General features: G+C 44.6%; 2 protein-coding genes across 11 annotated transcripts in view; one reads left to right on the forward strand and one right to left on the reverse strand.

The window, feature by feature from the left end:
• RNF14 (ring finger protein 14) overlaps positions 1-6,418 on the forward strand; it is a 40,947-nt gene extending 34,529 nt beyond the window's left edge. For 4 of the 9 annotated variants that reach the window (XM_035727746.1, XM_027606192.1, XM_027606194.1 and 1 more), the window contains exons 7-9: positions 1,826-1,998; positions 2,960-3,090; positions 4,621-6,410. In XM_035727746.1, coding sequence (XP_035583639.1) covers positions 1,826-1,998; positions 2,960-3,090; positions 4,621-4,678 — 362 coding nt within the window. In that variant the 3' untranslated portion in view covers positions 4,679-6,410. Of the gene's footprint in view, positions 1-1,825; positions 1,999-2,959; positions 3,091-4,620 lie in introns of all 9 variants that reach the window. The other 5 variants (XM_027606195.1, XM_027606198.1, XM_027606190.1 and 2 more) reach the window with 2 other exon arrangements.
• Positions 6,419-15,202: 8,784 nt separating this feature from the next.
• Positions 15,203-26,412, reverse strand: GNPDA1 (glucosamine-6-phosphate deaminase 1). Of its 2 annotated transcripts, none has more exons than XM_027606185.1 (7): positions 26,279-26,412; positions 25,271-25,400; positions 22,218-22,319; positions 20,625-20,807; positions 19,407-19,591; positions 17,556-17,730; positions 15,203-16,652 (listed from the first exon to the last, which is right to left on the reverse strand). In XM_027606185.1, the coding sequence occupies exons 2-7, from the start codon at positions 25,392-25,394 to the stop codon at positions 16,552-16,554; spliced, it is 870 nt and encodes a 289-aa protein (XP_027461986.1). In that variant the 5' UTR covers positions 25,395-25,400; positions 26,279-26,412; the 3' UTR covers positions 15,203-16,551. The 2 variants fall into 2 exon arrangements, with proteins under 2 accessions (XP_027461986.1, XP_027461985.1); XM_027606184.1 differs by lacking the exon at positions 26,279-26,412 and adding an exon at positions 25,732-26,218.
• Between the last annotated feature and the right edge of the window lie 1,521 nt (positions 26,413-27,933).

The raw sequence follows: 27,933 nt of genomic DNA on the forward strand, positions 1-27,933 counted from the left end.
ATTTTATGTCAGATCTCATAAAAATTTAAGCTTATGTTTCTTGTCTTTGTATAATTTTTCTAATAATTCATTTGATTGTATTTTGCATAAGTTTTGGTCCTTGGCAGAGTGGTGGGGGAAAAAAACTGGTCCTTTACCATGGATAGTTTGAGAACAACAGGCTAATCTATGTAAAATGCAAAATGGTAACCGTTAATGTCATTATTACGATAGTTACTAACTACGCCTATTAGCACTGTTACTACCTCCAACAGAGTAACCTTAACTGATTCTTCAGTTGCCCAGAGCAGTCTTGTAGTGGGTATGGGCAGATGGGGTGGAGAATTGCTTTAGACTTCTGTAACCTTATCGTTGAGAGGATGAAGTACGTATGTCTTCAGGTGTTTCATGGCATTGTGGAAGAAATCAAAGAAGCTTGGGGGCTTCAGCAAAATTAAGATCTCTTTCTGTATCTATCTGTATCTGTATATATCTGACATATCAGATACTACTATATGAAATATATGAACTAACAATTATTTTGAGAATGTTAGAGCAATAATCATTGCCTTAAGAAATCTGGGAGACACAAAATGCTTTGAATTTTTAGAGGGATAAAAATGACCAGGATAAGGGGCGCCTGGGTGGGCTCAGTTGGTTAAGCAACTGCCTTCGGCTCAGGTCATGATCCCAGGGTCCTGGGATCGAGCCCCGCATCGGGCTCCCTGCTCGGCGGGAAGCCTGCTTCTCCCTCTCCCACTCCCCCTGCTTGTGTTCCCTCTCTCGCTGTCTCTCTCTCTCTCTCTATTAAATAAATAAAATAAAAAAAAAAATGACAGGATAAAAAGATACATGTGTGCTCCATCTAAATAGAGGTGATGGAGCCATGGGAGTGCACAGTACAGAGAAAGAAATCTTCCCCAAAAGATCCATGGCATAAAAAGGGAGTCAGACGTCTAAATAGTACGAGGAGAGTAAACTAATAAAACAACTACAACACCCTTGAGAGAGGTCTTCAGTTAATCGTGTTGAAAAATTAAGGTGATAGAATGTGAACAAAAGCCTTTGTCTACAAGTAAAGCCCTTGTGAATGGCTGCCTGTTCCATCTGAGTTAAGTGATAGAACAGTGCAGTGAGATTGAAGAATATCAGGGGAAAGTTTGACAGGAGGAACTTCTGCAGTACCTGTGGGTGGTAAATTTTAGTCACTGACTTTTTTTTTTATCTACAGAATTGAACGGTCTTTGCTCTTGAGCCAAAGATGCTTTCGTTTACTTTTAGGCCTTGTTATTGTCAAATGATGAATGATGCTGACTTCGTGGAAAATCAGTGTCTCTTTCAACCTTTGTGTCTTTTAGCTAAGTCAGTCTTTAACTGTATGCTACTAGTTGCCCAAATGTGCCAACATTAATAAGTCAGAATCAACAAAAAAGATGACCTCTTATTCGAACACCTTGCACAAGTCCACCTTCTCTAGCTGGAGTGTTCTTATACATTCTTTGTCATTTGTACGTGTGTCATTTTTACCTAGTCATAACCTACATCTGCCTTTTTCTGGATTCTGTAATGAGTATTTTAATTGAGTTGTAGCCATCTCATAAGTTTTTAATAACTAAGTATGTCATTAAATGGCTCTTTCACATGTGGCTGTTCCCTTGGACATTTAATTTGTTTTCCATTGTTATAGGCATCTCAATGCATATAACTGTACTTTGGATTCTTTCTTCATGATTAAAGTTCCAGCAATAGCATTATTGAATAATCAAAGGTTATGACCATTTTTTTAATGGTTTTTAGTCAGCTTTGCAAAGTTGTATCAAAGTTAATTTTCCATTTCACTTTCCAGAGAAATTAATGGACTTACGAAATGAGTACCTGCAAGCAGATGAGGCCAATAAAAGATTTTTGGAACAGAGGTATGGTAAGAGGGTGATTCAGAAGGCACTGGAAGAGATGGAAAGCAAGGAATGGCTAGAAAAGAACTCAAAGAGCTGCCCGTGCTGTGGGACTCCCATAGAGGTAAAGGTTTGGGCCAGACTTGGCAGACAGACTTACAGGCTTATTAGGATTGCCTTAAGAAGCCTATTAATTTTATGACTAAGAAAACACATTTATTAAACCTTCTTACTTGTAAAATGCATATTCACTAGTAAATATTGTTATTGATCTTCAGTGTATACAGACTTACCTTTTTAAAATGCTTTCATAGATTGCAAATTGTTCACACATTTTATCCATAACAAAATTGAATGGGTTATGAGAAAGCCCTCGTAGAGCTACAATTAACTCTTAACTCATCTACATGATAAAACAAAAATCAAGCCTGACTTCTTAGAACTATGTATCTGGAACTTAACACACCTGCTTAAGAAGTATAAATTTAGGAAGTGAAGACATTTTCCTATTAATCTGAGCCAAAATAGACATTTAAGTCTATTGCGTCTTGATAAAATTGTAATTATGTTTTAAAGTTGGAATTTATCTTTGCATTTGATTCTCCTATTCCAGTCCATTATGTCTGAACTGTAACTGGTGGTGATTCCCCAGTTACTCTGTTAAGGAAGCTGGCCTTCTGTTTAACCACGTCAGACATGCTTCAGCCCTATATTACAGTGGAGGACTTGGTACCAAATGTTTACTTAGATTTGTGTAAAAAGTTTCAAGTCACACATATTAAGTCCAGACATTTTAATATTAATTTACACATTGGGGCTTATAATGTACATGTTTGGTTTGTGTCTACTGTTAAACAGAAAAGATTTGGGGAAGTATCTAGTTGTAGGTACCCGTGCTAAATATTTTCTGTATTTTACTTGCAACAGAGGAAAGCATTTAATAGTTACAGTGTGTTACCTGTGTATCTCAGCCCTGCATGGGGAGAAAGGAGATGACTAGGAGAAGGTTGTACTCAGTCTTTTTGGCATGTGCTTTTCTCTTTTGCTTTTATAGCCTTGATACTATTCTCTTTCTTTTCCACCAGAAATTAGATGGCTGTAACAAGATGACATGTACTGGCTGTATGCAGTATTTCTGCTGGATTTGCATGGGTTCTCTCTCTAGAGCAAACCCTTATAAACATTTCACTGATCCTGCTTCCCCGTGTTTTAACCGGTATGTATACACCATCCTCTGGTCTCAGCAGCAGTTTTTGGTACTCATTTGTAGACCACTTTGCTTAGAGAATTCTCTTACATATTTTCTTACACATATACGATCTTTTATATTTTCTTGAAAGTGAGTTTATGATGAAAGATATGCTATCTGGAAATTTGCTTTTTTATCCTCAACTTTTTATAGTGAAAATTTTTAAGCATACAGAAGAGGTAAAAGTTGAAAGAGTATGATTAGTAGGATACCGTCTACCAAAATGAACAAGTGATAGTATCTTGTCATATTTGTTTTCTAATACTTGACCCTAAGTTGGAGATAGGATGCTTTATCTCTAAATACTTCCACATTGTCTCCTAAGATAAGAAAATTCTTCTACGTAACAACAGTACTTAAATTGAACAATGATGGCATACTATCATCTAATAAACATGTTTTCAAACTTCCCAGTTATCCCTAAAAAATCTTTTAAAGCTGTTTTTAAAACCAAACCAGGATATAATCAAGTTCAAACATTTCATTTGGTTCTGTCTCTTCAGTCTCTTAATATAGAAGAGTTTTGCCCGCCTTTTTTCATATGTGTTGAGGGGAACGTTGACATTTGAGAGAGGCCAGGCCACTTGTCCTGTAGAGAACATCTTACTTTCTAGAGTTTTGCTCCTCCCTGTTGTCTTTTAGTTTTTCTGTCCTATTTCCTGTAAATTGGAAGTTAGATCTAGACTGAGTTTGAATAGATTTCGAGTAACATTTTTGACAAAAATACTTGTGTACTTCATATTGTATCACATTAGGTCCATAATGTCAGGCTGCCCCACGTTAGTATGCTGCTCAATTCTATTGTTTGCTCCATCGTAAATGTAAGTTTTCTTTTTTGTTGTTAGTAAGTAATCTCTGGGGTGTGTGAATATCTTGTTTCTCAGCAGCTCTGATTTCAGCATCAGTTGATGACCTTTGTGAAGAGGCATCTGTCTAGTATCTACAGTCATTGGTGTTACTAAAGTATAAGAGAAGTTGAAGAAACAAGCTCTGTCTGTGAATCATTGTAAATCTAGTGTTGAAAATTGCATAAATTTTAGGTAACATAGGGAAGGAAAACAAGTTGGCAGCTATGAAACATTATACCAGAGGAGAGTACAAGGACAGTGAAGCAGAGAGTAGAGTGATTCACATGTAATAGAATTATGGTGGTTTGGAAGAGTTCCCCTTCTAGATTGCCTGACTTCCCCAATCCTGGCTTAATTCCATTTACTGTGTACATTGAGTATCAGTTTTTTGAAACCCACTTCCAATTATTGTTAATCCTTGGCCCTAGAGAGGTTGTCTGGATCTGAAAAGGGCTATTCTTGTAAACTTTAAGACAGCTTGTTCAGAGGGAGCCGGATTTCAGCCCTCCCCAGTGTAGTGATTAAAGGAAAGGAAAAGATACACAAAGATGTTTTCAGAAGAGTACAGAAAGTAATTTTGGGAGAAGGAAAGAGATGATACTAAATTTTTCCCAAGTGCCTACAAATGTACCTTATTTTATGCTTCCAGGTTGTTCCATGCTGTGGATGTTAATGGAGATATTTGGGAAGATGAGATTGAAGACTAATTAACTCCTCCTACTCAAGATAAGGAAGTGGAATGGTTTGCCCTAATCTTTTGTCGCGTACACAAAATAACTTTGCAGGATATTTAGGGTACTGTTAATTCACTCTTCCTTTGTAGAAGATGTGGAAGAACAAGGTTTATATTTTCGTGTGGTACTACTGATCAAGGCACATTCTTATGTTTTTCAGTGTAACATAGAGAAAATTATAAGCCAAAGGTTCAGAAAATGAAAACTAGAGAATATTAAATACTACAGTGTGCCCGAAGCTCTGAATAGTTAAAAAGTAAATATTTATTTTCTTCCCCAAGCTTTAGGTGAGGAGAGGAGTAAAGCATTAAAATTACAGTCCTTTTTATCTGAAAGCATCCCTCTAAGGCATTGTGTGGGAGTCCCCTCAGTACTACTCCTTATAACTGGGCTGGGTAGAAGGAAGCCTTATTAAAATTGTGCTGAGAGCCTGATCTCATTAACTCCGTGTTACATTCCTTTGAACCTACGTTTCTGCCAAGTTAGTTTTCTTTGGAGGAAGCCCTTTACTCTAACTGATTGGATGGCCCAGTGTCATTTTGATCTACTGCTTTTCAGAATAGAAATTTATAGATAATTTAAAAAATATTTTTAATGCCACAAACACTGTGGGTCACGTGGTATTTATTAGTGGTGTGCAGTCCACTGGTTTTGAGCCAAGTCTAGAATATAATGATACTGGCCCAGAAGAATGTCAGTCCCATTCAGCTCTTCTGGGCCATAGAGCCTAGATTCAAAATGACTTGTCTTTGCTACCTTTTGTTCTACCTTCTCTCCCTTCACTCTTACCCTACCTTCCATCTGGAAGGACAATTTTAATATTAACTCCAGCAGCTCATATTTTTATTTCTGCTGGAGTAAGAAAAAGCCAAGTATATTCCCAAGCTGAACAAGCTGTACGTTCTTGAATTACCTCCATTTTGAACTCCACACCATTGTAGTTCCAGTCCTCATTTTCTGGATACTTTTTAAAGGTCTTCTCTAATGAGCTACGGAAATTTGGCTTCCTACCCTTTTTTGTAACAGCACTGTTTGGGGGGATAATTTTAATTCCTAGATCCCTGTTTCTGGGTTTTGATGGCTTTTTGAAAAATTGTCTTTCCTTATGGTTTGGTGAATGGCTTGGTAGCAAAATAAGATTGTTTGAAAAAGAAGACAGAGGCATACAGCTTCAGCTATGAACATGTTCTTTTTTCCCAAATTGTCATTGAAAATTGGGGAATCACTTTTAACCATTTTATGTGTGTGTGTATATCCAGAGTCAGCGAAGACTGTTTCTGGATTGTCAATGAGGCTGCTTAATCTTAAAATAAAAGTAATTTAAAAATTGTCTTATAATCAGAGCAGAGTTCCTGCTATTCTGTCTCCAAGGCAACTGATCACATTTTAAAAAACTGTATGGCGTGTAACACATATTCTTAAAGTGAGCAGAAAGAAGTCATAGAATAGCACCTCCTCTCTTATCCAGACTCGTGACTGAACTTAGGTTTTAGTGCCCATATTTTGTTCGAACCATATGGCTCATGAGCTTTCATTTTGCACATTTTATAGAACTAAAGTTAAAGAATAAGTTGAATATAAGAAATGGAAATTAAAATAATTATACAGTATACACCTAAGAAGAGTGGCTCTGTGATTGAATAGGAATTCAGTGGAGATTTTTTTAGTAGTAGCCATTCAGAAGCTCCTCAGTTCATGGACTAGTTGGTATTTGATAGAGGTTATTTTATTTTAGGCTTTTGCACATTATGTTGATGATATAGTGGAAGTAGGAAAGAAAGCTTCATCATGAAGTTTTGTGAAAGAAATGGGAGGTTTCTCTTTATGATTTTAAAAAACACAGCAAGTGGTTAGTCTCAGACTTGTTTGTTCATTTGAATGTTTCATCCTTTTTTCCTTAGGTACAAAATCTTCACCTTGCAATTTTAACAAAGACAATAGGGGTTGTAAAGTCTTAATTTTGAGGCATGAGTTACGAGGTAATTTTAAGATGGTGTAATTTTGGGTAGAGTATTTTTGTCTCTGAGTAAAATGAAAAATCGGGATAACCCCCTGAATGCCCTATCAAATACCTGAGTTTGTGGAAGGTTGGCGTATCAAGAAACTATATGAAAGAACAAAGAGTTTTTTTGTTTTTTAAAGATTTTATTTATTTACTTGACAGAGACACAGCTTTTTGAAAAGTTGTCTTTCCTTATGGTTTGGTGAATGGCTTGGTAGCAAAATAAGATTGTTTGAAAAAGAAGACAGAGCAGGGAGAGTGGGAGAGGGAGAAGCAGGCTTGCCCACAGAGCCGGGAGCCCGATGCGGGGCTCGATCCCAGGACCCTGGGATCATGACCCGAGCCGAAGGCAGGCGCTTAATGACTGAGCCACCCAGGCGCTCCAGAATAAAGAGTTTTATACTTAGCTTAATTTCATGAAGGCCTTTTTTTTTTTTTTTAAACAAGTGGGCCAAGATTTGTCCTACATTGACATGAACCTCATGTGTCCTTTTGGTGAGAGCGAGAGAGCCAAGGGTCCCTGTACAGACTGCCAGTTCATCGTGCTCAAAATTATAGTTTGAAGAGGCTGCATCTCTTGATTTAAATAAAAGTTTTGAGTCTAGAACATACAGATGAAAATAAGCTACTAAATAACTTTTAAAATCAAAATGGAAGTTTTTGACTTTTTAAGCTTGTGACTGAACTGACTTAAGGGCCCGCTTTTGAATTGTCATTTGAATTGCATCTTGTCCCATTTTTTTTTAAGTAAACATTTTTAGAAGTTTCAGGTTTACAGAAAAATTGCAGAGGTAGTACAGCGTTCCCGTATGTTCCACGTTTCCATTCTGTTACTGGCATCTTAGTATAGTACATTTGTCACAATAATGAACATTATTAGTAACAAAAGTCCATACTTGATTCAGATTTCCTTAGTGTTTTCCTGTTGACCTTGAGCTGTTCCTGGGTTCCATCCAGAATACCACATACTACATTTAGTCATCTTGTTTCTTTGTCTCCTCTTGGCTGGCACAGTTGTGCCATCCACTTTTATTGTTAGTATGACTTAAACATCCACTGGATTTTGATGTACCTGGATTGGTCAGGACCTGAAAACCTTTTCTTGGAGACTGATGACCTAATCCTAGCAGGCTCAGCAAATCATTGCATTTTTTTAAATGTCTCTTTGTGGCTTTAAATCCGTTATTTCTTAGGACACTTCATTGTCTTTGTATGGAGTTTTAGTCCATGTACCTGTTATGGTCATTTTCCTACTCAGCTTCATGAGGAAATCATCAAACTGGATGAGTTTGTTGTTGTTTAAAAGATTGTATTTTTGAGTAATCTCTACACCCAGCATGGGCTCAAACTCACAACCCTGAGGTCAAGAGTTGCAGGCTCCACTAACTGAGCCAGCCAGGTACCCTTAAACTGGATAAGTTGATTAGACTTGTGGATCATCTGGACCCACAGGTCTCTGCCCTGGTGTGAGAGGATAAGCTTGCAATCTCAGTTAAATACTGAATCCCATGAGTGAGCATCAAGTGGAGACATCTCTTGCTATTGAGAGGAGAGGAGATGGATAATGAAGAAAACACTTGGCGGCCCCTTTGCTAGACATATAGCAATCTCAGCAAGATCATTTTTTTGTTGTTTATTTAAGTAATCCCTGCACCCAACATGGGGCTCAGACTCGTGACCCCAAGATCAAGAGCCGCTCGCTCTTCCAACTGAGACAACGAGGCGCCCCAGCAAGGTCATTTTTTAGTAGTAGAAGGTTCTAGTTTACATTAGAAATCCCTTAATATACTTAATTTTTTTTACTTATTTATTTGTTTAGGTTAAGAAAAAAAGTAGAGTTAATTAGATGGAATAATCGTAACGCCATTCATTCAACAATTTGGAAGGAAATTTTGGAAATCCCATCGAGTATTAACTTTGTCATAAGCATGACCTGCAGGTGGCAGCAGTTCTCATGTTATAAAAATGCAGTAAATAAGACAGTAGTAAAAATAAAAAAGACAGTATTTTGTTACAGAAACAGGTTTATTTGGGGGATTTTAATTTTCCTCCTCGTGTTCCATTATCGTCTCCTATACACCCTCATATCTGGAATGGCATCTAGTGATACCAGCAAGGCAGGAACAGCAGTATTAACCAAAAATGTAAGGCCACTTAAAACTATACTTGAACCATAGTTGGCATTCAATTGTTACATAGAAGGTGTCAGTCCTGTTAGTAGCTCTTGTCTCCGTCCACTGGAGGAAACAAATTAAGTTCTGACGCCCCTAAGTATGACAGATGTGGTACCCTCTGATACTGGTAAGAATAGCCAAATGGTCTGCTCCCTGAACTTTGGCTCAGTAAAAACATTTGCTGGCAAACCAGGCTGAGGCTTTGTGGTCAGAGAGCTGGCTTTGAGGATGTTCTCACCAATGTTAGTGATAATTATCAACTTTCAGCATTCACAACCTAGCCTTCGGGTAAATATTCAGGTCTGCTCTAAAGGTTTACCACTCCAAGGATTCGCATACTTTTCAGAGCCAGAGGGCGCTTTGGAGAGGATAGTGCACATTGAAAACGTAGTGAGATTCTGATGCCAAAGTTGTGAATACAAAGTCAGCATAGTTACTTCTTTTCTTTGCTTGGCTCTTTTTCACCCCCTTCATTGAATCAACAAACAAACTAAACTAATATTAATGCATCGTCACTGCATAGGAATTTAAAAGATGATTGTGTGTCTTACTCTCATTCCCATTCCATTTCTCGCAGCCTATTGTGTTTCCTAGTATTCATTCACTTAAATATTGCACACCTCATGATGGGCCTTACTGTTTTTCTAGGTGCTGAGAATGTAGCAGTGAATAAAACAAACATAAATCTCTCCCCTTATGCAACTTAAATTCTGATGGAAGGAGAGAGACACTAAGGAAATGATATGGATTATCACAAGTGAAGTGCTATGGAGAGAAGTTGGAAGAGGCAAGAGGGAGTTAGGTGAGGCAGAGTGATAGTGGAATTTTCAAGAGTGTAGAAGACTTCATCAAGATAGCACTTGGACAAAGGCTTGGCAGTACCATGTGGGCACTTGAGAGAAGAGAGTCTGGATAGAGAGAGCAGCAAGGGGACGGGCCCTTGGAGTGAGAGCATGTTGGAGGACTCCGGGCACAGCATGGGGGCCAGTAAGAGCTGAAGTGACTCAGGAAGAGAGTAGTAAGAGGTGGGATAGGAGGAGAGAGCAGAGGTGAGATGGTGGAGGCAGACTGCTTGAACTTGGGCTTCTAATCTGAGATGGGAGCCTTTCGAGGGCTTTGAGCCGGAAGTGTGATAGGATCTTAGGTTTTAGGAGTGTGAGCAAGCGTAGAAACAGACCAGTTAGAAAACTACTGCAGTAACTCAGGTGATAGGTGCAGCTGGCTTGGAGCACTGTGCCAGCACCTGGAATCCTGGTAAGTGGTCAGATTCTGTACTTAACTTGAAGGTAAAAACTTCAAGGATTCACTGATAGATTGCATGTATAATACGAGAAAGTGAGGCATCAGAGTTGATTTCTAGCTCTTTTTGTCTCTCTAGTTGAGATGGGAAAAGCTATAGGTGGCAGAGATTTGCTGGTGAAGATCAGGAATTTATTTGTGGATAGATGAGTTTGAGATGCCTGGCAAGGATCTCAATGGAGATGTTGAGTAGGCAGTTGGGTATTGTAGTCCGGAACTGAAGGGAGTCTCGGCCTGAAGATGGAAATAGGGGAGTCAGTGTAACAGATGGTATGTGAAGCCATGAGACTGGATGAAATTACCAAGAGAGTGAGTTGTATGGGAAGAAGAGGTCCAAAGACTGAGTCTTGGAGCCCCCCAGATGCCACGAGTTCAGGGTGATGTGAAGGACCCAACAGAGGAGACAACGAGCGGCCAGTAAGGTAAGAAAATCTGAGCGTGATGTCCTGGAAGTCGTGTCAAGTGTGAAAGAAGGAGTGGTCAGCTGTCAGTGCAGACAGGTCAAGTAACATGAGCTCTGTGCATTGACTTAGTGATCAGTGTGGTCATTGGTGACTTTGACAAGTGTCAAAGTGACAGGGGAGGTGGAAAATCTGGAGTGTGTTTGGGAAAGAATGGGGTATCCTCACAAAGAGAAAAAATGCTAAGCAAACTGAAAATCAACTTTTCTTTGATCCATCAAAGAATGGAGATCACAGGGAAACCACCACAAAAACTAAAGAAAAAAGAAAATGCAGAAAATACAAATCACTTCACTGAAAGGAGAAGCTGCTGGAGCCAATTATCAGGATTGAAGCAAATTACTGGGGACTGAATGTGGACTCGCTTGAGAGTTTAAAACTCCTGGGAGTTACCCTAAGGGGACCCCACACTTTGGTGGGTTTTACCTCCAGAAGTTTCCTTAGGTTCTCAATGTGAAGATGGCAGAAAAATCCCCTCCTGCAAGGTGGAGGGGGAAAGTAGCCATTTCAAAATACACCTAGACTTTCTGTTTCCATGGCAGAAGGCCGTGCTCAGGGAAAACTGCTTTGCCTGAGTCTTCTCTGACCTCGGAGAAGAGCAGCTAGATGGCTTAAGCCCCCTCTAGCCTTCCTGTCTCACATAAGAAAAAAAAGGCTAAGACATTTCTGAAGGTTTTGGCCCAGGGACTCCATCTCACTAAAAAGAGACAAAACAGATTTAATCATAAGGTACAGAATAATTCTCCCTAATACCATACCATCAGTAGGGCTCCAGTATTATAACAGTGGATTATAGCTTTTGAGAAAGCTACAAGACACAGACTCTATTTCAAGAAGGAGTTTCTAGGGAAACCCAAGCACAGAAAGGGAAGACAAAAACAAGGACACCGAAGGCAATCGAAACCTCTGACAGCAGATTGAACACAGCCTAGCTGCTAGTTGTGTAAACATAAAACCTCACACTCAAGGCCCGTTGACCTCAGTTCCTGTTACCCAATATATATCATGTCCAGCCTCCAATAGAAAGTATACAAGGATGCTAAGCAGAAAAAAAAAAGTCTGATGAAACAAAGCAAGCATCAGAACCAGACTCAGATATGGCAGAGATTTTAGAGTTATCAGACTGGGAATTTAAAGTAACAATGATTGGTATGCTGAGGTCTTTGATGGAAAAAGTGGACAACGTATAAGAATGGATGGGTAATATATATAAAAGATGGAAACTCTAAGAATCAAAAAGAAATGCTAAAAACAAAAACAAGAGAATCAGATACCCTTGAGGGGCTCATCAGTAGTCTCAAAACACCTAAGGAAGGACTCAGTGAGCTTGAAGATATGTCAAGAAAAATGTTCCAAACTGAAATTTGAAGAGAAAAAAGGAATAATGGGGGCGCTTGGGTGGCTCAGTCGTTGGGCGTCTGCCTTCGGCTCAGGTCATGATCCCAGGGTCCTGGGATCGAGCCCCATGTCAGGCTCCCTGCTCGGCGGGAAGCCTGCTTCTCCCTCTCCCACTCCCCCTGCTTGTGTTCCTGCTCTCGCTGTGTCTCTCTGTCAAGTAAATAAAATCTTCAAAAAAAAAAAAAATAATGTTTTTTAAAACGTATGGAATATCCAAGAACCGTGAGACGGTTACAAAGGTATAACATATGCATAATGGGAATACCAGAAAGGGGGAGCAGAGAGGGGAGAGCCCCAGTAGAGGTAACTCCAGAGGCTTTGCAGTAAAGGGGATCAGAGAATGAGGCTATTATAGGAGGGGGCAAACGGGGTAGAGTTTTGTTTTTAGGGGCGCCTAGGTGGCTCTGTTAAGCATCCGACTCGATTTAGGCTCAGGTCATGATCTCAGGATCATGAGATCGAGCCGTGTTGGGCTCTGCGCTGGGTGTGGAGCCTGCTTAAGATTCTCTCCCTCTCTGCTCCCAACCCCTCAGGCTCATGCATGTTCTCTCTCTTAAAAAAAAAAAAAAAAAAAGTTTTGTTTTTAAGACGTGTTTTGTATGCTGATAGGAGTGATCCAGGAAAGCAGGACATTTTGATGCTGCCGGCGGGTGAGGGTCTTGCTGGAACAATGCCCTCAAGGATGCAAGAGAAGGTGGGATCTAGCCGACAAGTGGAGGGACTGGACAAGGAGCAAAGTATGAGAGGAGGGCTGGCAGGTCGGTGTGTGTGATGGTGAAGCTTGTGGAAGTTCTTTCCTGATCGCTTCCATTTTCAAGGTCATAGCTGAGAGACAAGCTGGGGGAAAAGCGGGTGGAGGCTTGAGGCCTTATGAATTAGTCTTAGAAGAGACTGAACGAATTGGGGGAATATAAGGTGGTTGCCAGCTGGTGTTAAGACCTCCCTTAAAGCCCAAATTACTATGTTCTGTTTATCATTATTACATAACTCAATATTTTGTCACAATATAATTTGTTGGAAACGTATCCCTGCTTCATAGCATCTCATCACAGTAAGGATTGGGGTTCCCAGGAATGAGGCATCAAATTTGCACGGTTAGATCTCTTTGGTAGGCCAAGTGGCTACTCTGTTATCATATAATGTGCTACTATTTCCCCTGGTTATTGTGTATGGTCATTACTCTTGGCGGTGGGGGGGGGGGGCTATCAGGCATATAGTTGAACAAATTTAACAGGTGCCTTCTAGATCTCAAGGCACTGAGAAGGATGGGATAGCGCAGTATTTAAAGTCCGCCTTCAGGACGCTTACTTACATTTTGTGGGGAACAAAATACACATCAGGTAGTAAAAGAGCAGGATGAGGGGGTAGGGACTCTGCATTGCTACTTGATATTGAAGGGTCAGGGAAGATCTCTGATAAATGACATCGAAGCAGAGACCTAAAGGACGGAAGGGAGTAAGGCTTTGATGTATCTGGGGGAGATAGTGGGCCAGGCCCTTGTATCTATCTCTACTTTCTAAGCAGATTAAATAGAAAAGATGACACCCATTTATGTCGACATGCAGCCGCTTTTTACGAAATGCAATAGAACGTTAAACACATCCACTCCTCTCTTGCTGAAATACAATACCATTTATACTTAATAGTACCTTTTTCCTCTTTGAGTAGCAGATTTGGGGTTTTACAGATTCAACTTGTTCCACTTAACTGTATTTAGTATTTCCTGACTGATCACATTGTCACAACCTGGCCAGTGGGAGCCCCATTAAACTGGCCGCTTTGTGCTCTCATTAACTGCCCAAGCCTTTTTTTTTTTTTTTTTTAAGATTTTACTTATTTGAGAGAGACAGACACAGCGAGAGAGGGAACACAAGCAGGGGGAGTGGGAGAGGGAGAAGCAGGCTTCCCGTGGAGCTGGGAGCCCGATGTGGGGCTCGATCCCAGGACCCTGGGATCATGACCTGAGTGGAAAGCAGACGCTTAACGACAGCCCCCCAGGCACCCCTGCCCCAAGCGTCTTTTAAAGCACCCTTGTTTTTTGGCAACAAGGTATTCCAGGCCCGCTGTGATCCCTGCCCCAAAATATAATTAGCCCTTTTCCACAGAGCCCTGAGTCAAACCAGAGGCCCAGTCTGGCGCAGGAGTGTGCATCCCACTTGACAGGCATTAGAACCAGTTATAGCTGGATGACACTGCTCTTGGGCCACCAGGGAAACTAAGGCCTGGGAAAGAAATCTTTTTTAAGTCCTGAGTTCGCTCAGGCATCTCCAGAGCAGCCATCTTGACTGAATTCTTTTTCATTTCATTCTAATACAATTTTTTTCTAGAACATACCTACTTAAAATGTAATCTCTTCTTTACCAGATAAACAAAATGTGGTATATCCGTACCACAGAATACTGTTTAGCAATAAAAAGGGACTACTGATACGTGTTAAATGGATTAACATTATGCATCAAAAACATGCTTTGTGAAAGAAGCCAAACCCGCAAGAGGCCGTGCCGTAGGATTTCACTGATACGAAATACCCAGAAAAGGTAAATTGTAGAGACAAAGCAGATCTGTGGTCACCTGGGCTGGGGTAGGAATAGGGAGCTCTTGGGAGGATAGAAATGGATGTGGTAGGAAATTGCACAACTCCATAGACTAAATAAAAATCACTGAGTTGAAAATAGGTGACTTTTATGGGCACGTCAATTCTATCTTAATACAACTGATAAAAAATTAAACCCTTCTGCCAACTTCTACTTGTACCTCAATTGGTTATATTGACCCAAGATGTTCCCTTATATTTACTTTTCTAACAAAAAAACCACCTAAACCTATTTCCCATACCCTGCAGTTTTTATATCCCTCCTGCTCACAAGTCTCCTTATTCTTTGTAGAAGCCATATCCTCGTTTGGATCCCAGGTACAGCCGGAACATCACAATTTATTGCTCATCTGCTCATGCCCACCATTTTACACAGGTGCTTCATTATTACGAACTATTTTCTTTTCCCCCCGATGACTGAAGAGGTCAACAGCTGCCACGATTGTGCTGTCCTTTAGAGCCGTTGTGAGGAGTGAGTGTGAAGCGTTGCTCACCAGCTGTTGCCAAAATATATAAATACCAACCCAGACCACCCTCTGACCTCTGGGGGTGCAAGTCCACAAAGACATATTTCATTTGAAAATATTCGATTTAATAGAAAATATCACATTGTAAACAAGTCCACTGATCCGTTAGCCTAAGACAGAATGACAGCACAATCACGTTTTATAAAAGCTCAAGACCAAACACTGGTACCAGACACAGCACTTGAAGAGAGGCCTGAGCCAGTCTCTGAAAGATCTTTCCCAGAAGGAGAGGAAGCAGCAGCTTCAAACAGGCACAGAAATAGGGAGGCGAAGGCAGCATCCACTCCACGAAGGCTTAGGAGTCAAAAGGCAGAGCAATAAACTCATTTTGTGAACAAGGGGTGAAGGACAGAGGGGCAAAAGGGTTGTATTTCCTGATGTTCTGGGAACGTCAGAGCGTGCCACAGGAACCTGAGTGGGTTGGAAGGGCAGGGTATTTTAAGTGGGGAAAGGCTATTATTAGGCAACTTTAGAAGCATTTGGTATGTTGTCTTTGCGTACTCAGGGAAGGAGAACATGTTGCTTGTGTTGTGACTAAACTTAGGCCTGACTGAGCTGTTGCCTTGGCCTCCATCTCCTTAGCTGAACACACTGATGCTGTGGCAGGATCTGTCGCCCCAGGGAGACCCTGGAACAAAAACATGGGGCTCTGGTGGGAAGAGGGTTTCCACCTTCCTCCAGGTGCCAGGGGGTCCCGAAGGGAGGGGAGTCTGACGTGGTTGGGCCCCTTGAGACTGAGTTTATCAGCAAAAGCCTTCTCTTTAGTCCTAGCCACCTAGATCCTCCTCCCCCAAGGAGTCCTCCAAGTTCATGGAAAGGCCAACTGTGAGAGCAGGAAAAAAAAAAAACAAACAACTAGGGAAAGAAAGTAAGGAATCATTTTCTTTCCATGGCACTTATAACTGAACAGAAGGTTAAGAGTTTGTTCCTTAATCTGGAACAGTGATTCCCAAACGAAGAGGCAGGCCTACTCAAGAGAGGCTTTCAAAGAGGTTTGGGCCAAAACACAGAGGCCCCCCACTACCCCCAGTTGAGAATCAGTGTATGTAATGATAGAAATTCCTGACGGGAGTGTGTTATACATGAGAACAGTGCCAGAGGCAGAACAAAAACTAAAAAACCCTAATCTGTGTAGGGCAGACATCAAAATTATGGAGTACATTTTTCAGAGACTTTTTTTCTGATTAAAGTAGGTTACAGAACAAGTCCTTCTCCCTGTAGCTAAACTCTCATGACTAGGCTCCATGCTGCATAGCCAAGAACAATAAGTATACCCATTTATCTGGAGTAACCATTCTGGATTAAAGAAATACAATTCTGTCCTCATAAAGGCAATTTCCAGAATTGCTCTGCCTGTCCGAAAGAAGTACTCGATGCTAGGATGAGCACAGGCTAATCACCGTATGGTTTCTCAGAAGACTGGTTTTTCTCTGTTTCTTTCTCTTTGATACTGTACAAGGGGTCCACCAACTTGTTATGAACAAGCATTAAACCTGTGAAAAATTAAAAACAAAGGTAGTTAATGCAAGTAGAGGCAGAGTTACACGATTATGAACAATAACATCCAGGAGCTCTCAAATTTTGTCCTAGTACTGAAAATCATCTTTTCTCTGTGGCTCCAAATGACAAAAATACTAAGAGTAGGAAAAGAATTTATTCCCAATGAATGCTAGAATCCACGGCCCTTTTGTAAATTCACTCTTTAGAGGTGTTGGCTATTGAAAGGTTAATCTTTTCACCAAAGAATAAATTCCTAATTTGCCTGCTTAGTAAATGAGGGTTTTCCCCTAAGTATGCCCAAAGCAGCGTGTCCTTATTTATTTATTTATTTATTTATTAGATTTTATTTGACAGAGAAAGCCAGAGAGAGCACAAGCAGGGGGAACGGAGCGTCAGAGGGAGAAGCAGGCTTCCCACTGAGCAGGGAGCCCGATGTGGGGCTCGATCCCAGGACCCCGGGATCATGACCTGAGCTGAAGGCAGACGCTTAACTGCCCAAGCCACCCAGGTGCCCCACAGTGTGTCCTTCTTAAAGTAGAAGAGAAAAAGATCCTCATGAGAGTTCAGTGCCCCACCTAGAGGGGAAGGCCTGGATAAGTCCTGGAAAGATTAAAAAAAAAAAAAAAAAACCCTGAGCTTCAATAGCCCTGCCAAGAGATCACCACATAGCCCTCAGCTATTTTTCATTTCATTGTCTTCTTGCCTCTGTAGAACAAATAGGCCTCCAGAAATAGACCCTTGCAGTCATGGGTGGAAGAGCAATGAGTGTGTATTCTGGGACCATAAGGTTTGGTTTTTATTAACATCAGAGTTGTCTATGAAAATGGCCAGAGCCAGAATACGAGACCTGCTCCTCACACCCGGCATAGCCCAAACTCCTCGCCCCCTCCCCTCACCTCTGAAATACTTGACGGTTTTCACTTTCAGCTCCAGGGTGGCATCCTCGTCACACACAAATACCGTGCGGGGATGCTGCTGGAAGGCAGATACGGTCCACATATGGCTCACTCCCTCCTCAATGGCCTTGTACAGAGCAAATGCCTTGTGTGCACCTGTGATGAGGATCATCACCTGGGGATCAGAAAACAAGCCTGTGATGGAGGAGAATAAGCAGTGGAACCCGGAGTCCAGAAACCTGAGTTCTGGTCCAGTCACCCCCAACTGGCTGCAAGCACTGTTGTTTTTAATAGACCATTTTCAGTTGTTGGCTTGCAGCACACGGTGCTCCCTGCTCTCTGCCTTACTGCCCAGGGAACCTGAGGCTGGGAGCATCACCATCCCCATGTTCTGTGATGAGGAAATGCGCTCCAGGGGAGTAAGTAGCTTGCCCCAGGGCATTTCTGACCCAGAGTCCATGCTCTAGACCACCCTGTAATGGTGCCTCCTGGTACCTTTGATGAAAGCTACGAACACATATGCCAGACAAAGGTCCATGCCTCTAATCCCAGCAGTTGGGACACTGAGTCCCAGGGGGTCCTAGGCTGGGTGAGTTTTCACAAGTGCAGTCTGAAGAAGAGGGGTTCCAATATGCACCATCTACAAGGGGCCATGGAAGTGATGGTCATGTTATGTGTGTGGCCGCTGAGGTTCCATCCCACAAAGGCTGCCCCTTAATCTGGTCACTCTCAATGCCAAGTATTAGACTGACTAATAGGACTTGGGGTGATGTTTTATGTTCAAATAAAACAAAGGCACGGACTCCCTCAACAGTTAAAATATCAAGAACATAAATGCTGGAAAGTGATTGTGAAGGAACTCTGCCCTCTAGATTTCATTGTAATTCGATGTACCATGGAGTTGTGAACAGGATTTACTATTTCTCTCTTAAAAGATGAGACATCAGCAAGAAGAGAGGAACAACTCTATCTGTTCAGGACCCCAGAACTCCTGATTTCCAGACCCAGGTCCTTTCCCAGACTGTAATACCCTCCCAGAACAGGGAGAGCCCTCACACCCTAGTGCTTCCACGCTATACGGCCAAACACAGCCGGGTGACCCCCAGAGATACTGAGTCAAGGTCACCCAAGAGAAAGCTGGTGACCTCACTCATTTCACAAAAGTTCTCTTGAAATAGGGAGCTTTTTCCGCTATGTAGATGTTTGTTTACAGATCTGGGCAAAGAAACTTGAAGCTACAATGTCGGTAACTGCTTCCCACTGAATATACCCCTGAAAGGAAGAGAAAATGCTTTTAAAATTCTAATGAAAGATAGTAAAGAAACTGGAACCACAAAAAATTAAAATGATACCCAACTTTCTAGGGAAAAACACACTCAACTGCGTTTAGTCACTTAAATCACACTTCTCCGTGTTTACGAGTCCCCGAGCACAAGGCCATAACCACAAATATCCTGGGGTAGCAGGGGGAGCTCCCTTCAAACAGTGACCTCCACCAACTGCAGGGAACCAGCAGTCCCTCTCGGTACCTGTGCAAATGCAAATTCCTATTCGGACCTGAGTAGTGCAGGGCTCCTCTGCCTTGAGAAGCTCCAAAGGGGTGCGTAAGCAGAGGCCGGGGAGCCTGCAGCCTCCCGTGCAGCCAGTGTGGAAAGGGTCCTGCTGAGAACAGACTAGTGGTTGCCTCCAAAGAGGAAGGAGGACCAGTGAGAGGATCAGCTGGGATTTTAGCCGTATTTATAATGCCTTCATTTTTAGTTAACAGTGTTGTCAGGTGGTTCCTGTATAGTTAATGACAGAAAGACAAGTCCAACCCCCCAAGGAAGGCCTGGGGACCCCATGTGCCCTTACCTCTCTAGCATCCATGAGAGTTCCCACACCCACCGTCAGGGCCATGGTGGGCACCTTGGTGAGATCACCATCGAAGAACCTAGCATTGGCCAGGATGGTGTCCATGGCCAGAGTCTTCACACGGGTCCTGGACACCAGACTGGAGCCCGGCTCATTGAAGGCAATGTGTCCATCAGGGCCGATGCCTGCCCGGGAGAAACAGCCAGGGCAGCCCTGTCAGTCCCAGGGAGCCAAGATTTCAGGAATGGACAATCTATCCTTCCCCACCTGGGGTGTGTAAAATCCTTGAAATCATAGCTCTTTTCTCATTCACCCTGGGCAGGTGCACTTTAAGTGTAAGACCCTCCCCTCTCCCCACCTCCTAGCCATTTCTGTTTGAGGCACACACATGACCTGGTCACCTTGTGACCACCCTCAGAAAGCTAAGCAAGCAGTAATCCAAATAGCTTCTGCTTCACTAGAGCAGCGAAGGGTAACCTCTCTTGCCAGTAGTCAGGGGTCCTGCCGCTGGGATAGTCACAGCAAATAAAAAAACAGGGACTGGACAAGGGTTGCAAAGTTTATAAAATCTTTGAACATGAGTGCTCTCAGCCTCTTCCTCCTACCTTGAAGTAAAAAAGAGTTAAGTCTAGAGCAGTAAAAGCTTAACACTCCCATGGGTGGCTCCAGAGATGGCAAAAGATGGAAACGTAAGGGGGCAGCCCAGGGTAGGGACAGAGCACAAACTGAGAAGGGGACACCCTGGGTTCCTGCTTTCTTGCCACTGCCCCGGCTGACCTGGGGCAAGTCACAAAACTTCTCTGGGGTTCACATGGCTATCTACAGTGTGCAGCGGCTGAGTGCAGAATCTTCTCGAACCATACGAGTTTTTGATTTTAACTGTTTAGGTAAGTCCTGTGGACTGATCCATATAAAACCTCAGGACTAGGGAATAGAATCTTCGAATCCAAATCCAAACATCTCACTTGACCAACAAGGCACAGGAGTGCAGAGAGAGGAGACGTCCAAGATCACATGGTCACTGAGCAGCACGGCCAAGGCAGGGAGTGAGGGCTCCTATCTATGTCTTCCCTGCGTCCTCAGGGGAATAAATGGTTCCTGCTATTACCAGTGCAGTGAGAAAACTGTTGGGAGGCAGGCATGGGTCCTGTTCCCCTTCCATGTGTTCTCAGCACCCTGGGCCTGCCCTGGACACGTGCCGCAGAGCGTCAGGCTCACCTCCGACAAACAGCTCAATCCCCCCTGCGGCTTTGATCTTTCCTTCAAAGGCGTCACACTCAGCCTGCAGGTCAGGTGCATTCCCATCCAGAATGTGGGTGTTTTCTGGGAGGATGTCAATGTGCTTGAAGAAGTTGTTCCACATGAAGGAGTGGTAACTCTCCGGGTGATCTTGAGGAAGGCCTGTGGGACCATGGCAACACTCAGTCATACCCAGGCTGAGCCAGAGCCCTCCTCCCAAAGCAGATGCCAGGATGCCCTCAGACCTCCACAGACACTTTCAGGGGAACGCCCATCAGGGGGCCTTGGGCACCAGGCCACGATCAGCCACAATTGGCTGGGGTGGTATCCCCGTGTCCACCCACCACCACCACCTGTGACGGCAGGACTGGCCCAGAGTGACTGCACCCTGGGAGCCTGAGAAATCCCCTCATTCTCATCTCCTTTTCACAAGGGAGTAATTGTAGGCGGGAGGCCAGGGTCACTCTGGGCTTCTGGAGGAGGCCTACAACCTGGGGGTAAGGACTTGGCCCATCTGGGACAGGAAGCAAGCATACCCCTTGCCCGTGCCTCCCACCCCGCCATTCATCCCCAGTTATAACCCCTCTGAGCCTGAACCCCAACTTGAACACCAGCTGGTCGGAGAGAATTCTCTCAGGGCTTCCCCAAAATGATTTTTAGCAAAGAAAAAAAGTTTCAAGTGGATGTTTAATTAAACATGAAGAATGTTTAATGTCAGCCTTAAAAAGGAATGAAATTCTGACATACCACAACACGGACAAACCTTGAGGACATTTTGTTGAGTGAAATAAGCCAGTCACAGAAAGACAAATACTGAGTCCACTTAAATGAGATATCTAGAGTAGTGAAATTCACAGAAGCAGTAAAACGATGATTGCTAGGGGTTGGGAGAGTGGGCAATGGGTAGTTGGTGTTGAATGGGTAGAGAGTTTCAGTTTTGCGAGATGAAAAGAGTTCTGGAGACTAGTTACACAACACTGTGAATATACTTAACGCTGCTAAACTCTACATATAAAAACGGCTGGATGGTAAACTTTATGTCTATTTTACCACAATTGAAAACAAGAATGTTTAAAGTGTAGCCTTACAAAATGATGGCGGGGGTGACAGAAGATGAAGGTATAGCTTTTCAGCACTGGAAGGGACACCAGTCTCTGCTCCTCTCCCAGGGTGCCTGGCAGAAAGGCAAGCTGGAAGATGAATGCTGGAGAGACCAGACAGACACGGAGGCACGAGCCCATTGGCAATTACTGGTTACAGAAAGAAATGGCATGGAGTTGGGGAGGAGGCAGAGGAGAAGGAGATCCTCTAACATTTAAAATGGTTGCTCTGTACAAGAGGCTTCCATATCCGTTAGATCACTTAATGCTTACAACCTGAGGTCAGCTTTCAGAGCACCATTTTACACCTGAGTGCACCAAGGCCTGGAAGAGAAAGGTTTCGCTAATGGAGCTTATCACCAAACATCACTGGTTCCCGGAGACAATCTTATTCCCCTCCCGGGCTGCACCTGAACGGGGAGGAGCAGGACTCTCCTGGAATCAGGGAAGACCTGGAAAGAGACAGACTCACCCACATACTCATCCATGTTGAAGGTCTTCACATATCTGAAGGACAGGTCTCCATTCTTATAGTACTCAATGAGCTTCTTGTAGCAGCCAATTGGGGTGCTCCCTGTGAGAGAGGCCACAGCCATGAACACCCTTCAGCTCCCAGCTCCTGAGGACACCCAGGGATGAGGGCTGCTCACAGGGAGAACCAGTCAGATCTGAAGCCCTCCCCTGGTGCCCCAGTCCTAACCGCCATCCTGTCCGCGCTTCCGAAGGCTACCTCCCCCCCCTCCCCACCAGAGTGTGAGCTCCAGGAGGCCAGGGCTGTGTCTGTCTCGTCCGCTGCCGAATCCCAGTGGTCGGCACACTGCTGACTGGCACGACCGGAACGAGTAACCCGAGTAAACATCGCACCTAACGTCCTGACGTGTTCGGTGAGCAACTAGTATGTGGGAGGCAGTGGGCCACATGATGGGAACACCAAGGAGGCACAGACACACAGCCGCTCGGAACGAGCTCACTGGCTGGGGCTGGGGTAGGAAGCAGTAATGCCAGCTGTGACCAGCCCAAGTCTGTGGGCTCAGGAAGACTTCCCCGAGGAGCAGCAAACTCCTGTGAACTGAGTCTCATTAAAAAGTCAAGGTTCTAGAGCACATGAAAAAGGCAAGAGGACCTCTGTAGATTAAAGAACTAAATATGCGTGAAGTCTGGATACTGGATTATTGGGGGAAAAAACTATAAAAGATAAATGTGGACAATGAGGAAAAAACTGTTACTACTGTCTGCATAACAGACAATATTATGGAATGATTTTTTTAATAGGTATGGTAACAGTGTTGTCGTTGGGTAAGAGAACATCTGTACTGAGGGGACAGATGCCAAAAGATATAGAGGTCAATCGTCAGGAGGTTTGGGATGTACTTTCAAGTGGCTCATAAAAAAAAAAAAAATGTGTGTGTGTTTGTGTGTAGACAGAGAACACGAGCCAGAAGAGACAAAGGGTAAATGTGGCAAATATTAACAATGGGCGAGCCTAGGAGAATGGTACTGTACTATTCTTTCAGCTTTTGTGAATATTTGAAATTTTTTAAAATAAGAGGATGGAAAGAAAAAAGCCCCACCCAAATCAGATCGCTCTTTTCACAACCTACTAATGCCTTCTTATTTCACTGAGTCATAACCAGTCCTAACAAAGGCCCCCCCATAACTCGGCCCCGGGTTCCCAGCCTCACCCGTATTCATCCCGCTCCTCACCTGCTCCTCCTTCAGGTACCCGCACAATTCTCACCTCTTCTGGCCTCTACTCAGATGTCGCCTTCTCAGAGGGACCTTCCCTGCCACCCTGTCCGACACCGCGGACCCCCTCCCCTGCCTAGACACTCCCTCGCCCCGCTTCCCTTCCTCATTTTTCTCCTTCACTCATCACCACCTAACATACTCTGTATTTTGTCAAGTAACTTGCTTATTGTCTGTCTCTCCTACTACCATTTAAACTTCAGGAGGCAGGAGTTTACGTCTTTTTTGTTTGTCGTCATATCCCCAGCACCTAGAAGAGTTCGGCATATGGTGGGCATTCACTAAATACCTGCTGAATCAAAGTTCCCTCCCGCCCCATCCCCAGTCTGTCCCTGTGCCAGGGCCTCAGCCGTGCCTGCGTCCCACAGCTTCCCTGGCCTTCCCCTGAGCTTCGTCATGTCATGTCCGCTTTCCAAACTTCGAGCTTTCCCCTCAATTCTGTGAGCTCCCCGTTATCTAGCCAATACATTCCTTTTCTGCGTAAGTGAGCCAGAGCTGTTTCTTTGGTTTCCACCCAGAACCCCCGACTGGCATTTCACCTAACAGAAGCCATGTTCCAAGGAACCCAAAAGGAAACGCTGTGCCGGTTCAGGTACGGCAGTCAGGAGGGGGCCAGGTCTTGGAGGGCCCTGAAGGCCACACTGAGGAGCTGGGACCTGATTGTGCAGGTGATGGGGAATCAGGGAGGGATCTCAGCAGGAGCAGAGACTCTAGTCCAGAGAGGCTCCACGGTTAGAAAACAGGACGTCAGTGCAGCCCCTCCAGGGCCCAAGACGTTAGCGGTTTCGCAGATACGTGCAGCTATGCTCCCACAAGTGTCTAGTGCAGAGGCCCGCAAACTTCAGCCCACAGGCCAAATCTGGCCCGCTGCCTTTGTTTATATAGCTCATCAGTTAAGAATGGTTTTTACACTTTTTATGTTTATAAATATCAAAAGAGTCTGACTCTGTGACATGTGAGAATCATACGAGTTCAGACCTGAGCGTCCATCAGGCTCTATTGGTAGATGGCCAGGCGCATTCATTTATGTGTTGTCTGCAGTGGCCTTTGAGCTACAAGGACGGTTAAGTAGTTGCGACAGAGGCCATATGGCCAGGGAAGTGTAAAATATTAACCATGTGACCATTTACAGAAAAAGTTTGAAGGCCCCTGCTCTAGTGGATGGGACACTGGGGCAAATCCACCCAAACTCAGAGAGAATCAGGACCATATGCCTTGAGGAGCTGGGGTCAAAATAGATACCCTCCCATAAAGGAACGAGCTGATTTTTCCAGAAGAAACTGAGGCTGTTTTTCAGGTAGGTCCTGCGTCTAATTAAACCTTACAGAAAATGCCTTGAGTATACTATCAATTCTGCCAAGGATGGTACTCAGGTAGTAGCACTCGAGATGCACAGAACTTAATTCATTACATAAAATGTATGCCTGAAGGCATTAGGACTTAATTCTGTTAAGGACTCCTAGATTCCGAGACAGCCTGTTGTGGACTGGGCTGATTTAGAATGGAGCTGAAAAATCAAGTTCTTCCTGCCTAACCAAGATCCCTTCTACTCCAGAACTCTTCGGGAGCAGGCAGCACCTAAACCAAACCATAGAGGAAGCTGGGTCCTCTTGTTTTTGCGTTTCCAGGAAGCAGGGCTGTTCACTCATAGCACCAGCACCCTAGAGCCCTCCTTGTAAGTCTCCTGGCTCAGTGAGCCCACGTACCTGGCCCCTTAAAAACCCTAATGCTCATTCACTCCCCCACAATCCATGGCACCCTCTCCATCCCCCAACGCACCAGTGGGAAGTCCCAGGGTGAAGTATTTGTCTGGCCCCGGGTTAAACTGGATGATGCGATTCCTGATGTACTTGGCTGCCCACTCGCTGGCCTGAGAATAATGGTCCAGGATGATGAGCTTCATCTTGTCCTGTAGGGGGCAGGTGACAAAAGGAATCAGTGGTAAGGGACAGGGAGAAAGGGATGCAGGTGGCTGGGGAGAGGGGAGAAGCCCTTCCCAGCCAGCAACAACCTCTCTCCAGGGTGTCTGAGCAAGGAAGAGGAAGACCCCAACTTTCGGTTCACAGAGGAATTAACAGGCTGGGCCAAGTGCCTCCACCACCCACCAGGAGGCGCTGCTGTGAGACAGACCGGGGTTCTAATCTCAATTCCTCCATTTACCAACCGCAGGACCTTGGTCAAAGGACTCAAGTTCTCCCAGCCTGTTTCTTCTTAGTGAAAATGGGGACAATAGTACCTACCCGACAAATTTCACGATGGTGAATATTAAATGAGGGCATGTAAACCACACACTATTCAATGTTGGCTGTTATCCTGTAGCTCGACCCCTTTCCCCACTTCTCTACCCCCACGCGCTGGATAGTCTGTACCCACGGCCTCTTCCTCAATAGAGGGGTCATGGGACCATATGGGCCACTATAGCAGGTGAGAGCCGTGGAGTTTGCCTGGAGACGTGTGTTCTCCTGTAGAGGGGTGCTCCCGCCGGCCTTGCTTTGTGGACCCTCAGTTTCCCCCCAAAGCACAGGGGTCAATGTAATCGCCCCGCACTGCGATCACTCAGGGTGGGAGGCGGGGATGGCGGTCCCGGGCAGCCGAAGGATACAGGAGTGTTTGCCCGACGCCGATCGCGATCCCAACGCCCCTCCGGCCCTGCACCGGAAAGGGGGGGGGGTCCCAGCAGTTCGCTGGGCTCCCGGCTCCTGGGGAACCGGAGGCTGGGGTAGCGCCTGGACCCCCGCCCACGCCCACCCGCGAGGAGGGTCCCCGCCAGCCCCGCTCCCCACTTACTCGGACACCTCCCGCGGCGGCTGCAGCAACTGCGCCGGCGGCCCCGCCCCGCGCGGGTCACGTGGCCCCGGGTCACGCGGAGCGGCTCTCAGCCGGAGGGGCCGACTCTGCTGCGCCCACTGCGGGGCCCTGGCCGCCCGCGGGCTCTGCATTGCCTGGGGCCAACCCCCCTGTCCGCTCGGCTCCGGGCGCAGCTGTGGGAGGCGAGGCTTGGAGGCCGGTTTTGTGCGGCCTGGAGACTTGGGGGCTCCAGGTGGCCCCGAGGAATGCAGTGCCCAGGCCCGGGGGGACTGGGGCCAGGTTTTTAGTGCTGGGGGGAGGAAGAGCAAAATCACTTCCTTAGAGCCTCAGGGATTGGGCCTGGCTCTGCCTTCCGTTTAACTTTTTTAGGTGCCATTTTTTTTTTTTTTACCTGAATATTACAACTTTTTTGCTTTAAATATAATTAGATTTTTCTTTCTTTTTAAAATCTTAATCTTCACAGCAGTCTATGCTAGAGAAAGAGGGAGGTCCCTGGTCCCCCCAGCTCCCCACCCCAAGATAACATTGCTGAGAGTTTAGGCTACATTTCCAAAATCTTTTTCCTTGAATATATTTTACATTTTACAGAAATGGAAACACACCACACATGATGTCCACCGGGAGCTAGGTGGCCATGTTCCGCAGGTCCCATGATTGGGCTCACCCCTCCCCTGGGGCCCAGCTGCAGCTCCAGCCCAGCTTGAAAGAGGTAGTGTTGGTCTGGTGAGGCCCTGATGAGATGAGGCTATGGAGCTAATACCTCTACAGTTCTAAGGATTTGTTCTTTGGCCTCAGTGTTGGTTTAGTTGTTAAAACAACAACAAAAAACACACACACAGAAAGACCATGCAGTCAGAAACCTCATCTCAGCTTGAGCACTGTAGATGTTTCACAACCCCAGTCTCCACAAACACATCAGATAACGGGGCCTGGTCTCCACCAGCTGCATTCCCATCGTTCCAGGAAGAGTGACTTCATGTGACTTTAATTGGGCCTGTCGCCCCCACCCCTACCCCCATTACCCTTTCTGTAGGGAACCAGTTCCAGGTCTCTCTTGAGCCTGGCAGCTCTGGAATCAGAGAGCTAGGGGACAAATCAGGAAGATCTGGTTTAGTCAATCCCTGGTTCTTGAGTGAGTGACTCAAGCAAATGACTCAACTTCTCCAGCTCTGAATTTTCTCTTCTAAAACATGGGAACCGAATGGGGATACGTAATCCTGACCTCAGGTATCTGTTGTGAGTACTGGATGAAACAGTAGCATAGCCTGGCATTCATGGCCAGCCATGATTACCCCTCATGTCCTCCCAGCCTCCCTGCAGCCTACTCTCTACCCTGCAATGCTCTCTACCCTCACCTCCTGCCCCCTCATGTTCCTCCCAGTGCATGTCTGTGTTTGAACTTACCCATACCCGTCCTTCCGTTCTCGTTTTAGAACCAAAATGGGCTAATTCAGAGAGTTGTGGATTCATCCTTACAGTGGAACACTCTGCAGCTGTCCTGTGGATGGATGTTTTTGTACTCTTTTGTTGCCCTTGCTTTGCGTGAAGACATTGCCCCAAGCCTCTGAAAATCCTGCTTGGGGCTTGGGGTTCATGTGGGTTTTGTGAAGCTGGTCCTACCCTCTGGCCTAATC

Source organism: Zalophus californianus, chromosome 5, assembly GCF_009762305.2.
Source record: "Zalophus californianus isolate mZalCal1 chromosome 5, mZalCal1.pri.v2, whole genome shotgun sequence".
Taxonomy (NCBI): Eukaryota; Metazoa; Chordata; class Mammalia; order Carnivora; family Otariidae; genus Zalophus; species Zalophus californianus.

Bases quoted from the DNA above. Each gene is read 5' to 3' on its own strand.
- GNPDA1 (XM_027606184.1), bottom strand. From the start codon at position 25,770: ATGCCCTCATTTAATATTCACCATCGTGAAATTTGTCGG. The intron at 20,808-22,217 runs GTGAGTCTGTCT...ATGGTCCCACAG, and splicing joins CAACATGGATGAGTATGTGG to GCCTTCCTCAAGATCACCCG. The intron at 19,592-20,624 runs GTGAGCCTGACG...TCTCCCGGGCAG, and splicing joins GATTGAGCTGTTTGTCGGAG to GCATCGGCCCTGATGGACAC.